The 14457-nt window shown below is 42.3% G+C and overlaps 1 protein-coding gene across 10 annotated transcripts in view; it reads left to right on the forward strand.

The window, feature by feature from the left end:
• The window catches only part of GRIA3 (glutamate ionotropic receptor AMPA type subunit 3), a 212686-nt gene that overhangs the window by 83726 nt on the left and 114503 nt on the right, over positions 1–14457 (forward strand). For all 10 annotated transcript variants that reach the window (XR_004647162.1, XR_004647163.1, XR_004647164.1 and 7 more), the window contains exon 4: positions 475–662. Coding sequence is in view for 7 of the 10 variants with exons in the window: in XM_034781955.1 (XP_034637846.1) it covers positions 475–662 (188 nt within the window). In the remaining 3 variants the exon portion in view is untranslated. The remainder of the gene's footprint in view (positions 1–474; positions 663–14457) is intronic.

The following is a 14457-nucleotide window of genomic DNA, read 5'->3' on the forward strand; positions in this document are numbered from 1 at the left end:
CCAGTAGCCAGCTCGATGATTTAGTTGGCATTCTCGTATGCAGTGGTTGGGTCTGTACCAATTAATGATCCATTCCTGTAGTCTCTGTTCAGGCAAATCTCCCATTAGATTCTGTTCATCTCCTGAATCCGATGAGAGTTTTGCCCATGTGAGCACTGCAGGGTCACACCCTTAGCTGCCATAGATCCTAATAAAACTACGAACAGGCCATCAGAGCTGTTAGGCCAGCTACCAATCTCAGTGATTTGTTTCTGGAATAATTCTACTAAAATCAATGGAGCTGCTCAGAATTGACACCAGGGTAACAGAAAGTACAATCTGTTCCCTACCATCTTGTCATTCAGGTCATAAATTGATTGCAGGCTACTATCTACTATATTTCTTTTCAGACAATATACTTTTTAACCTGTTCTCACATATTTAAACCAGTTTTTTTTTCAGTAAACAATTGCATTGTATTTTTCTCCCCTCTAGGATTTTCCATTCTTCAGGCAATTATGGAAGCAGCAGTACAAAACAACTGGCAAGTGACAGCCAGGTCTGTGGGAAGTATAAAGGACGTTCAGGAATTGAGGAGAATCATAGAGGAAATGGACAGACGGCAGGAAAAAAGATACTTAATCGACTGTGAAGTAGAGAGAATAAACACAATTTTGGAACAGGTATTTTTCGAATCTGTGCTGTATGTGACTGTTTCATAAGGTTTTGGAATTGTGTCTCTATAGAAATAAATTAAACAGCTCTTAAAAAAATAAGTCATAAAAACATGCCAATTACCTTTCTAAAATTAAATATCCTGGATGGCTGTCACATTTGATGGCAAATAATTTGAATGGAACCCAACAGAAAACATCTCTGTAAATTTGTTGTGCCTTCTAAATTAATAAAAAATAGGGCAAACCTTTGCTCTCAGCAGTAGCCCTTACTCATGTAAATAACCCTACTGAAGGCAGGGCTACTCTTGTAGGTAAAGATTGTAGGATTGGGTGCTGTTTGTAAAAAGGGATCACAGTAAAAAACTAAAATCAGCCAGTGAAGGCAGCAGAGGCACTGACTCATGTATGAATAAAATTGTCACATATGGAAATATTTCTGGGGAGAAATTCAACTGATTCTGGCTGGCCTTTTTGGGGGTGTGCAAAGGGGCCTCCCCCACTATATTCCAGGGTGTGGTGGAGTCAGGGCTGGCGCAACCCATTAAGCAACCTAGGCGGTCGCCTAGGGCACTACAATTTGGGGGGGCAGCGACCGCGGCGGTATTTTGGCAGCGGGACCTTCCGCCGCCTCTTTGGGGTGCGGCATTTTGGGGCGGGACCTTCTGCCACCTAGGGCGGCAGAAAAGCTGGCGACGCTCCTGGGTGGAGTCACATTCACTCCTGCGAGAGAGGGCAAATGCTAGGTGACTGCACACATGACACAGCCCTCTCGGAACTGGGCTTCCCTCAGAATCAGTTTAAGAGCCTCCAATAGCTCCTTGGGGCTGCCCAGAACATCCGTCTCCACCTTGGCCTAAGTAAGGGGATCGGTCCCTGGTAGGAGTCTCCCTGGTGTGGTAGTCTTCCAAGAGCAGGTGGGAATGAAGTGGGGCCATGGTCCTATCCCCTTTCAGTACCAGCTGCCATGGCTGTCTCTATGGGAGAAAGTACACTGTACACCTGAAAGGCTGTAAAAGCAGCACTCTGCTTACACATCAGGGATCAGAGACAGGCCGGCTCCCCACTAGCCATTCTCAGAGTTGTGGCTCACAGCCCCAGCAGAGCCTACGTTACAGTTGAACCAAACCATTCAGCCTGTTTGTTCATAGGCACACAGGGATTTGCTCAGTGTTAAGACTGCAAACTCCTATGATAAATGCCACTTCCTAACTCTAACTGCAGCTTTATATTCTGGAATAATCAAAAGTAACATTTAAATTTCATGAAGCGTTAGCATATTCTTGTACAAATTGTATGTTGTCGACGAATGGCAAACTAGCCACGCTACCACAAACAAAACCAAAGAATTTCAGGAGACGTGAATCAATTTGGACAGCATTCAATTCCAGTCAAGCCCCAAGCGGAATCATTCCCAGTCACTGGAGTTATAGGGCCTCATCTTGCTGCCTTTCAATTTAATGGGAGTTTTGTCATTGAATTTGATGAGAGCTGGACCAGGCCCCTCTTGCATAAGAAAGGCCTGTACGGTTAGATAGAAGCTAAGTACTGGGAAATTTATCATAAATGTCTCTTAGACATTAACAGTCTGATTCAGGCTTAAAGTCTAGGGAGTGACTTGAAACCACGTGAGCGAAAGAGAACTGCAAGTAGCTGTAACAGGCTCAAAATGGATGGGTCTGTCCTGATAATACTAATCCCTGCAATGCTGTTGGCTGCATATGCTTTCGTTCTGCCCGAATCACTCTGGACTGAGTCCCGTCCCAAGGCATGTCCGCAGCATGTAGCCCCAGGGACTGGTGGGTGGTCCTATTCCAAGGGAAGTCAACCTCTGAGCGGGGTTGTATAACACATACATGGCCCCCCAGCTCCAGTCCTCCTTACCAAAAGTGTCTGTGATTCCACCACCTTGACTGCCAGTGACGTGATCAGGACAGTGGGATGATGTCAAAGGAGGCACAGGCTGCCTTCCAGCTGACTGAATATGTTGCATAGCTGCAAGGAAACATCTTAGTGACTGTTGTTGCCAACCCTCCAGGATTGTCCTGGAGTCTCCAGGAATTAAAATTAATTTTTAATTAACTATTATGCCATGTGATGAAGCCTCCAGGAATACGCCCAACCAAAATTGGCAACCCTACTAGTGACAAGCTACAAAACAGAGCTTTTAACCAGACATGCAACTTGGCCATGGGGTCCAAAATACCTCCTCTCGCCCAATAGCAATTGGGTGGGGAATGTCAGAAGGGGGAGTGAGTTTTCCATCCCCCAACCCCGTCACAGCAGTGGTGCTACCTGGAACATGCCTCTTTGGGGGAGCTGGTGAAAGATCCATAAAAGGCTGCTTGGAGGTGGAAAGGGATTTGAGTTTCCTACTTCCTGAGCCGCTTCATGGTTTCTACCTGTGTGGGGGATGCAAAATCCCCCTCTCTCCCTTAAACACTGGGCCCAACTGCCCTTGGCTCAGATAGCCTCAGATAGCACCTGCTTACTCAGGGGAATAGGGAAGGAAGCCATGTACACATGGCTTGGCATTTGGCCTTCAGTCTTCCATTATTTTAGTGAGTGTCCTGTGTTTATGGAGACATGTAGCAGAACGCAGGACATTGGAGGGGTTTATTCTTTCATTTTCTTGCATTCCTGTTGAAGAGGCAAAATGCAGTAAACAGAGTCTGCATTCCTCAAAAGTTGCAAGTGAGAACTGTTGAGCAAAGTATGATCTAAGGAATGCACTGTGCACCCAGTCTCATGGTGAGGATGGGCCCTTTGTTTGAAATTTCTAGACGTACATCCATTCTTTCATTTTATTCTCCGTGTATTTATCCTGCATGAATAAGAAAAAAATATATATATGGGAGCACGCCAGTGGCCAAAATGAGAGCTGTATCTTAGCCTAAGTATGTATCAAACTGGATTAATGATCTAATTTCTCCTTCAAAAGTATTGAATTCAAATCTGCGTAGGGTTGCATTTTTTGATAAATGTTCCATCATTATGATTATTGATTTGATGAACTCTTAGCTCTCACATAGCTAAAGGTTTGCAGCCCTGGGCTCCAGGTTATCCCTAATTGTCTGGTGTTTTACTTTCAACTTTTAGATATCACATTTCTGAATTGCTAAATTATTCATTTTCTAAGTCTGTTTTATTTATACTTACAAGTCAGATTCCATGAAATTGTATAATAATCTTTCTTCTGAATGGTCTCTAATGTAATTTTACTTGCACCAGGACCAAAGATGCCAACTTCCTGAGTTTCTGAAAGGTGCTTGACACACACACATCCTGCTCCGCCCCAGGCCCCGCCCCCACTTCCCCCTTCTCCCAAGCCCCGACCTCTGCCCCTCCCCCCACCTCTTCCTGCCCCTGCTCCTCTCTGCCCCACCCCAGCACCTTCTGCACTCCGCTGAACAGCTGATTGTGGTGGGCAAGAGGAGGAGCTGATCTGTGGGGCTGCTGGTGGGTGCTCCATCTCCAGAACACCCCCGAGTCAGTGCCTATGACCAGGATTGGGTCTACAGTTTTCAGAAGAAGTGGTTTTCAGTAATGCAATAGCATAGAATGTAGTTGACTAGTTAATCACAGACCTTGGGAGGCAGGCCAGTCCTTGCTTACAGACAACCCTCCAACCTGAAGCAAATACTCACCAGCAACTACACACCACACCACAGAAACACCAACCCAGGAACCTATCCCTGTAGCAAACCTCGTTGCCTACTCTGTCCCCATATCTACTCTGGCAACAGCATCAGAGGACCCAACCACATCAGCCACACCATCAGGGGCTCATTCACCTGCACATCCACTAATGTCATATATGCCATCATGTGCCAGCAATGCCCCTCTGCCATGTACATTGGCCAAACCGGACAGTCCCTCCGCAAAAGAATAAATGGACACAAATCGGACATCAGGAATGGTAACATACACAAGCCAGTAAGTGAACACTTCAATCTCCCTGGTCATTCTATCACAGATTTAAAAGTCACTGTCATTGAACAAAAAAACTTCAGAAACAGACTTCAAAGAGAAACAGCAGAACTAAAATTCATTTGCAAATTCAACACCATTAATCTGGGCTTGAATAGGGATTGGGAGTGGCTGGCTCACTACAGAAGCAGCTTTTCCTCTCCTGGAATTGACACCTCCTCATCTATTATTGGGAGTGGACTACATCCACCCTGATTGAATTGGCCTTGTCAACACTGGTTCGCCACTTGTGAAGTAACTCCCTGCTCTCCATGTGTCTGTATATAATGCCTGCATCTGTAGCTTTCACTCTATGCATCCGAAGATGTGAGGTTTTTACTCACGAAAGCTTATGCCCAAATAAATCTGTTAGTCTTTAAGGTGCCACCAGACTCTTTGTTGTTTTAGTTAATCACTTGACAGTATAGCTTAAAGCCCAGATCCTGCAGACATTTACGCATATGATTACCATTATATATGTGAGCAGTCTTACTTGACTTCATTGGAACTGCCCATGTGTAGAGTCCATTTATATTTGTAGGATCAGGGCCTAAAATGGATTTTGTGTTATTTGGTTATGAAACAAAAGAAACTAGTTAGTAAAGCAAACCAACTGTTGGGATAAATATTCTATTACATACTAGACAAAAAAGATGGTGTCCAGTTGTGCACCACTTACCCATGCACATTGTCCTATGAGACCATTCATATGAGAAAGGGATGCAGGACTGGGCCCCACATTGGTGCACATTATGATAAAAATATCTACAAATAGCAGCCTCCAGGGATTTTTCTGGTCCAAGACTCGAGAACAATGACATCCTTTTCTGCAGGTGAAAGTCAGTATTGGTTTACCCCTGGGTCTATTGCTGAACAATTCGTTTTTCAGGCTTTTACTTCTGTCTCTTCAGCTTAGCTGCTTATCTTCTCATAAGGCTAATCAAATCATACAAAAATTCAAACAGTAGTTAGTTCACTATAGTTGGAATACTCAAAGGGATCGTGAGATGTCCTCCTTATAGACAACTGTGCTTTGCTGATAGGGGAAAGGATAACTTTGGATTTGCATATTTTAGATTGTTTTTCGCAAATACCATTATGTGCTGATTGTTCAAGTTTTAGATGCTTAGGGCACTCATTTTACTGAAGGTATTGACTGAAAACAGTGGTATATTCGAGTTAAGCCAAAACATCCGAAAGAGATTAGGGATGTTGGGTGTTCAACATAAATGTTACCAGTAAAAGGGCTTGATTGTCAGAGAGTGCATGGCACCTGCCCTCTGAAAATCAGGCCCCTTTCAGTTGGTTCAGGGTGGGTACCCCCAAAATATTTAGTTTCTCTTGAAAATCTTGGTCCCAAATATAGTTTAAGTCATTTCATGTGTCAGTTCAACCTGAGGATTTAGTGTCTTCCATTAATACTAAATTGGTAATGGACCTTTGAAACTAGACTCATTGATAAGATCTAGTATACTCAATAGTATTGTTTTAATCTTAAATGTCAATTTAAATCCAAGGGCCTTAAATCACTTTCTAAGCAATAATTAAACCGCTCAACAGCTCTGTGAGGTAATATTATCTCTAGTTTGCAGATTGAAAAACCGTGGTAGCGAAGGTTGTGAGACAAATTTTAAAAAGAGATTTTCTCAGATTTATCTATTCTTCAAAAACATTTGACAAATGTCGAGGTGAGTGAGGTAATATCTTTTATTGAATCAACTTCTGTCTGTGAGAGAGAGAGAGAGGCTTTTGAGCTTACGCAGAGCTCTTCTTCAGATCTGAGGAAGGTACTCCGAGTGTCACAGCTAAATACAAGGCAGAACAGATTGTTTAGCACAAGTAGTTAACATATTTCTAGGGACCATTCAAGGTGAAGTGTCCTGTTAACACCCCTCCACTCATAGAGGGGGGAAAGAAGGGAGGGGTAAGGTAACTGGGAGACATGGGGGGGTGGTTAGTGGGTCATAGCAGGGCCAGCTCTAGATTTTTTGCTGCCCCAAGCAAAAAAATTTTGCCCCCTCACCCCAGCCCTGGGCTCTCACCCCCACCCCACCCGCATCCCCTGTCGCCCCAGCCCTGGGCTCACCCCCTCACCTGCACCCCCTGCCGCCCCAGCCCTGGGTTCACCCCACCAGTGCTGACTCCGCCCGCTCCCCCCTTGCCTCCAGCCGGTCTGGCGCTGGCAGGGTCGGGGTAAGCAGCAGGGCTTCCGGGCCATGCCTCAGCCCAGGGTTCCTCCAGCCAGGGCTCCCGCCTCCAGGACCGGCCGGGTCCCGGGAGGGCAGAGCCAGGGGACCGCCCTGGCAGGGGGCTGAGGAGCCGGGGCAGGGTAGCCCCAGAGGGAGTGGAGCCCTGGAGAGTGGGACGTGGGCCCCGCACGGCAGCGCCTCACCCTCTATGGCCCCGCTGCTGCTTCTGGCCGACCTGCCACAGTCCCTGGCCAGCTCGGTCCGCTTCGCCCAGCCCCGGCTCCGGCGCTGGAGGGGCAGCCGCCCTGCGGCATCTACAGGCAACTCCGTGTGCCCCGAGGGGCGGCCCCCAGCCCGAGTGTCCCCCGCTAGGAGCCTGCACAGCCCAGCCACAAGATGCGGGTGCTGCTCCCCAACGCGAACCGCAGCGGCCCCAGGGTGACGTGCTGCTGCTGCCAGGGCCGGCTCTAGGCTTTTGCCACCTGAAGCAAAAAAAAAAAAAAGACGTCCAGAATGCCACCCTTGAAAATGTGCTGCCCCAAGCACGTGCTTGGTTTGCTGGTGCCTAGAGCCGGCCCTGGGTCATAGATTGCTATAAATCATAAATCCCGTGTCTCTATTCAGCCCATGATTTTTAGTGTCTAGCAAAGTTATGAATTCAAGCTCCTAGGATCGTCATTTGAAAGTGTTGTGCAGATTTCCTTGATCAGGACTGTAATGTCAGAGTGATCGCTTTTGCTTTTGTGAAAAGTGTTCACCCATAGGTGATGTGGGGTTTTTTGTCTTTTATCACTTCCCTTTGTGAGTTCATTCGAGAGCACAGTGATTGTCTGGTTTCACCCACACTGGGGCATTTAGTGCACTGGATGAGGTATGCCACATGTTGACAAAGGTCGTCATTTTGAGTTTTTACTAAGTCTGAATTCATCATGAATAATTCCCAGTGAGCATTCACTTAGGCCCAGATTTTTAAAGCTATTTAGGCATTGCTACGCTCAGTGTCACTATGCCTAACTGATTTAGGAGCCTAAATCTCATTTTAACGCCTAAATATAGTTAAAATCTGGGCCTTATTGCTCAGTTGTAATTGGTCAGTTAAGTCACATTGTACTGTTTCTGATCTCTAATTGGGTGAGTGTTGAAGTGCTTTTGGTGCAAATGCTTGCTAGAGCAAATTTAAAGTTCAGTTTTGGTGAATATACTCACACTTGATCTTTTTTTCCCCCTGGAAACATTCAGACCATTCATGCTTTATCATTTATCCACATAGATTCTGAAGTATTACTTACACTGAATAGTATCTGACCCCACAAACGGTTTCACTGAGATCAAGAAGATCTGACTCAGGTTCTCTGTTTACTAATATGTACTAATAAACAATAAAACATGGGCCAAAGGCCACTCATAGGCATTCTTCTGTCTTAAGAAACCATCCCAGAGTCTCCCTAAAATAGGCCCCATGCCTGTAATTATAAATCTCTATCTAAAGTTAAACATGTGTGTTATTCTGGCATTATATTGGGTACAGTTTTTTTCCATTTCTATATGAAGGTTCCTTTTGAGCCGTCCCTTTCAATAGATTTCTTTGTACACTCCTCTTGAGCCACCTCCACCATCTCCTTAGACATTTAACCCATTTGCCATCTATCGTCCCTCTTTCAAATAAAAATTGCCAAACCTAGTCTAATATATTCTGCATTTCACCGGATTTTGTCTTTTACAAATGTAATTTACTACTCATATTGCCATCCAATCACTGTTTCTCACATTATTGTTAATATTTAGCCATAGATGTGGTCCTGTATCTGTGGAACCCAGTAAATCTTCTAGTTGTCTTTCACCCATGCTTGTATTAAAACTGATTCTCTGTAACATTCATGAACTCCCCATTCTTCTTGTTCCTTGATGCCAAAATATTCCAATATTATTTCAGGGGTAGATATAAAACGATTTTATTGTCATGAAAAAAGGCATCTGGTTCTGGAAAATAGCAGCAGGCTTTAGAGTTTGACTGTTTATTTAGAAATAAGTCTTCAGGTTCAGAAATATGGTTTTCTTATTCCCAAGATAAGTCGTATTTCAGACTAGAGTGGCTCAGTGTCCATTTAGAAGCAAATCCCCGAAGGGAAAATAAGACGGAAGAAAATCATTCAGGATCAAAATGGTGAAACATTACAAAAGACTTGTTTATTTCAGAGAATATATGCTTTTATCAAAAGGAGACTATCTCCAAACAAAATCATAAAGGTTAGGCTCCAAGGCAATCTCAGTATTGAGTGGACGCCTCTTGCAAACAAAACATAAGTAATACTGTAGGAAGGACTATAATGCACAAAAATTTTAAATAATGGTCAAATTGGTAAAAAGCCTTCAAGTAAAGTGTCCCTAGGAACACAAAGGGGAATCTGACTGACTTCTCTGCAGTGGAAGTATATAACCTGATTTGATTTTTGAGTCTGAAATTTTAAGATTAAGAAGATCTAAAGTTTTTCAATATTGCCATTGCTGTATTACTTTGTAGAAGCATTCAGTCCTCAGTAAGGTGTACTGTGATCACTGCAAGAAGGCACCCAGGTTTTTGGTGTTTTAAGAATAAATATAAAAAATGCATCATTTATATTAGAGTTTAAAAAAATCACCAAAAATTATCAGGAAAAATATCCAAGTGCAAAGTTAATCCAAATCCAACCTTGCAAGTCATGTATGCTTTAGGTGTATATAACATATACCATAATTACTGTACTGGCCTGTCCGTATTTTCCATGCAATTTTAAAAAATGTAATAATTGCCCCATAAATACACTGGCATGTTTGTGGGAGACACCAAAGGGCTGGGTATCCTTAGGCTCTATTTTCTCCAGGTGTCCCATTGGTCTCTTCCTCAACCCAGTGAGTATTTCCACTGCTGTCACAGAGCTGAGGTGTGCTGCTGAGGTTCTGAGGGCTTTGTGCCACAGAGGAGTCATGGACCAGGATATCATATTCTGTGGGGACCTTGATTTGCCTGCGTAAGGGATTCAGGGTGAGGCCTTGAGGGCTGTCTAGTATATGCAGACTCTTGTTATAAGTCACTCCGTGACTGACCCATTTAATTTCCATGACCATAATGATCTAGAAACTTGGTCACCAAAAGATTATCCGTCATCCTTCCACACAGATTTGACCAGTTCAAATGCCCATAAATGCATTTTAGGGGGGAAGAATTTACAAGTATAGTATTGGTCTCTTCTTTGAGGTGATCATGCTGGATATGAAGCCTCCACTGTGGAGAAAAGGGGGTCTCCTGAGGTCAGCAGCCCTCTCCATTGGATTTTAGCCAATAAAATTGTGGAAGGTGAGCGAGTGTGCTCATGTGCCAATGTCAACAGCCATTTCTGCCCAAAGGGAATGCTACTAACAGGTATTAAACTAATAATGAGCCACAGACACAGTGTCTAAACTAGAGAGAAGCAAATGTCCTTTTCAGATCGGGCTAATCCTCTGCACATATAAAACATTTCACACATTCCTATGGGTGGAATTACTATCTTGTAAATGCTAATGCCTTCTGAAAGCCATCATCTAGCTCTCATAAGATTTCCCAGATTCAGAATGACAAGAATTTAACAATCAGAATGTTATTCCTACAGCAGAGTGATTTAAGGTAGTGTCACCATGGAGCTGAACAGATTTCGAAATAGAATGATTGAGAAAACCAGTAGAATTGCAATTCAGTGCTAATATGATTATTAATCACGTTTAATGTATATAGCATCATAATGTGCACGGTGCTGTACAGTTAAAGATCCATTTCCAACACAAATCACATTTTCCACTCCAAAGAGATTACAACCTGATGTCACCATTAAGATTTTATTATTCTGTATTAGCATCATTTAACAATTTTGTACTAATAATTTATAATCATTAGCCATAAGTGCACACATGCACGCACATATTTATGCATCTGCTTTTGACATATTGCATATTTTACCATACTACATACACTGCATAAGTGTACACAAATAGATCTATTTATATATAGTATAGATCTGTATATAGTTATTAAGTTATTAAGTGTACGATAGGCCAAAATATGGAGTCAATGGAATTACCCTGAATTAACTGGAAGGAAATTAGAATTGATAGCTCATTCCCTGAGTGATAGACATATCTACCTAGTTTGAACCTTAATTAATAGGTGTCTGTAAATAGGTGTATTTGTTGTACAAATAGCCATTTTTTGCTGCTTTTTCAATGACAAGAAGTCTTGTGTTCCTGTTTGGTTACTCTTACCAAGGATGGCCAAAAAATCTTTGTGCCCCTTTCATTATTTAAACAGTGTTCACATTATATAAACCACTTCTACTAATTGTTACCCGTGTTGGAATCTCAGTAGACAGGCAAAAGGTCAAATGGGCCCCTTTGCTACTGAGGTATCCTTTCACTGTTTGATGTGGTCAGACCTGATGTATATTAGTAGGGCAGTGTGTGGGAACTTGATGCTTCTCAGCTGTACCTGTTCTAAAGGTAGACAGAAGACTTGAGTGCCAAGCTGGCACCTTTCACAAACAAAACTCACACAAAATGCTTTTAAGATATATATGACACAATAGAAAACACACATACAGCATGTTAATTGGTTGGAGCTTGCTTAAAAGCCTGTCTATTCAATCTTATTTGTACCAACCCGTTTGACCATCTAACCATCTCTAACTGCTCTGGGAACCTTTTCCACATCACATGTACCACCTCGAAACAGAGCCTGGGTTTTAAATCTCTTCCTCAGTATCACCACTTCTCTTTTCTTAGCCTTTAAAAATCAGTGCTGCATGAAAAGCTGCTTTGTTACAGTCCAAACATTTAGTGTAGTTCTTTCTTCTTCCCAAAATAAAGGATAAATCCTTTCATCTTTTCAGGCATTACCTTAATTTCTGCATCAGTCTCTCAAATAGAGTTTAATGCTTGCAACTCCATTTCCAACCAAGTCTCTCCTTAATTAGTTTCCTAGGCAACCATTATCAAGACAACTCTGTTGAACCACCTGCAGGGAGAGGAAGGAAACATAATATCAAAAATCATAGAAATGTAGGACTGGAAGGGACCTCAAGAGATCATCGAGTCAGCCCCCTGTGCTGAGGCAGGATCAGGTACACCTAGACCATCCCTGACAGGTGTTTGTCTAAGCCTGGTTTTAAAAACCTCCAGTGATGGGGATCCCTCAACATCCCTTGGAAGCTTCTTCCTGTGCTTAACTATCCTTATAGTTCAAAAGTTTTTCCTAATATCTAACCTATGTTAACTCTCCCTTGCTGCAGATTAAACTGGCTACTTTTTATTCTGCCTTCAGTGGACATGGAGAACGATCAATCACCATCCCTTTTATAATAGCCCTTAATGTATTTGTATACTGTTATCAGGTCCCTCCTCAGTCTTCTATTCTCAAGACTAAAAATGTTCACTTTTTCTTAACCTTTCCTCTGGACTCTCTCCAATATGTCCACAGCTCTCTTAAAGTTTTGCTCCCAGAACTGGACACAGTCCTCCAGCTGAGTGCCGAGTAGAGTGGGACAATTACATAATTATCTTACATAAGACACGCTTGTTCATACACCTCAGAATGACATTAGCCATATTAGAATAGGAATAGTATAATACTCTTGTGCAAACAGACAATACATATAACCAGTGACGGCATAGTGGTGCTGGTATGCTTGTGATCTCATTTATGAGTGGGGGGAGACCCTAACTCAATAGGCACAAAGCTGCACAAGAACTTACGTCTCTCCTCAGTGCTGACCAAGTCAGGACTAATTGCATTACTGCTGTGCAAAGTGTCAGAGAGGGTGGGAACAGGCACCTGCAGTGCTGTTCAAAGTCCCACTTACATCCTGATGTTCCTGTGTGAATTCCCTGGAACATTATAACAGCACAGTGTAAATCGTAATGCCTTCAGGGAGGTCTTTCAGTTGACTTCAAAGGGCTTTGGATCAGGCCCCGAAGTAGTTAAGTACTATCCCATTGCAAACCAATCATCCTTAGTCTATCTACATTTATCTCCTTTCAGCGTGAGTCTCTTCTCACTTGCCGCAATTTTACACCAGTGGAATCCATTAGCTTCATTGGTGTGGCTCCTTGTTTAGACTGGTTTAATCCTTTATGTCCTCACCTAAATGTTCCTCCATTCATGCAAGTTCTATGGACAAGACCATGTGACTAGTCGATTGCTCAGCAACCAGCTTGCTCAACAAATTTTGAGAATGAAAATGGCACCACAATTTAAAAGGAAACGATATACTACCTGAGGAAAAATAGGCCCATATTGTTACATGCATGACCCACTTTGTCAGGGTGTGTAAGCATGTTTAAATATTTGCTGTTGGAATCTGGTTCTGCCAAAATATAATAACGAACAAAGATATTATCAATATACAATACACGATCCCTTAAAAATACCCAGTATTCCTTATCTCCTGGGAAATCACAAGTAACCTTAAAGTTGTTAAAGAAAAACATGGCTGTAACTTACTACCTCATACTAGTAAAAATGGCTACACTGCAGTATAGAAGTCTAACAAAAATGAATTAAATCTTCATAATTTCTCCTGGTTCAGGTTTTATGCCCAGTTATACAGAGAACTCAGATACTGCAGAGCTCTGTTTATAGTGAAGCACAATGAACCTCTCAACTGTTTCAATGCATTGAAATGAGCAAATTGCATTTAATTCCAGTTGTTGTTAATCTCTATAGTGAAGTTCTATGACAAAACCCTGGCTTTCCTCTCAGAGGTTGCAATGTATTTTTTTTTTTTAATTTCATAAGATCTAAAAAAAGTAAATGTTAAAAGGAAGAAAAGATGGCCGTGGCTCAGTATTTTTCAGTCTGCTTGAAGGCAATTCTCTGCAGTACAAACTCCTTTTAAAAAGATTCTTATGTGAGCATTGGGACTAAATTACTGCGACACTTCTGGGTTATATCCAAATAATAGTCTGGAGTAAGGCTGACATGGTTTCTGAATGCAGTAATGCGTTATATAAGCAGAGTTCTGTGTTTTCAAGGACTCCAGTTCAAATCTTAGAGCTACTGCTATGATTACAGTGATTGCTGTGAAATACGGATGGGATGCAAAAGTATTTTAGAGTTAATCTCCCAACAATAGGAAGATAGCATGCAATGAAGAGGGGAAATAAATTAGATGTACGTCTCTTTGGTATTTTATATCTCTCCTGAAAAGATTTTGTGTGTATGTGCATGCACTAGGGACATTTCCCCGTACAGACAATTGACTTTAAACATATGACTTAAACATTTTGGATAAACTTCTCATCAAACGTACAGCAATATAAAACAGCTGGAATCTTTAGGAGTTATTTTAAATCTATTAGAATTCTGCAGAGAAGGCTTTAAAGGGTCTGAATAGTACCAAAACCAACTGAAGATTGTCTTCCTCCTTGAAGTAGTCCACGTTTGAGAATGATTTCTGTTAATGATCATATTTAATTAAGTGATTTGTGCCATCCTTTAAATAGAAAACTGAAATTTTAGTGAAGTTACACCAGTGTCGGAGTGAGGCAAATGGGGGGAGAATTAGGTCCCTTAAGCTTTGAATATATTGCAACATATGGGAACTGGGCTTAAAGTAGCCAAGACTGCAGCGCTCATTGTT

This window comes from Trachemys scripta, chromosome 9 (genome assembly GCF_013100865.1).
Source record: "Trachemys scripta elegans isolate TJP31775 chromosome 9, CAS_Tse_1.0, whole genome shotgun sequence".
Lineage (NCBI taxonomy): Eukaryota > Metazoa > Chordata > Testudines > Emydidae > Trachemys > Trachemys scripta.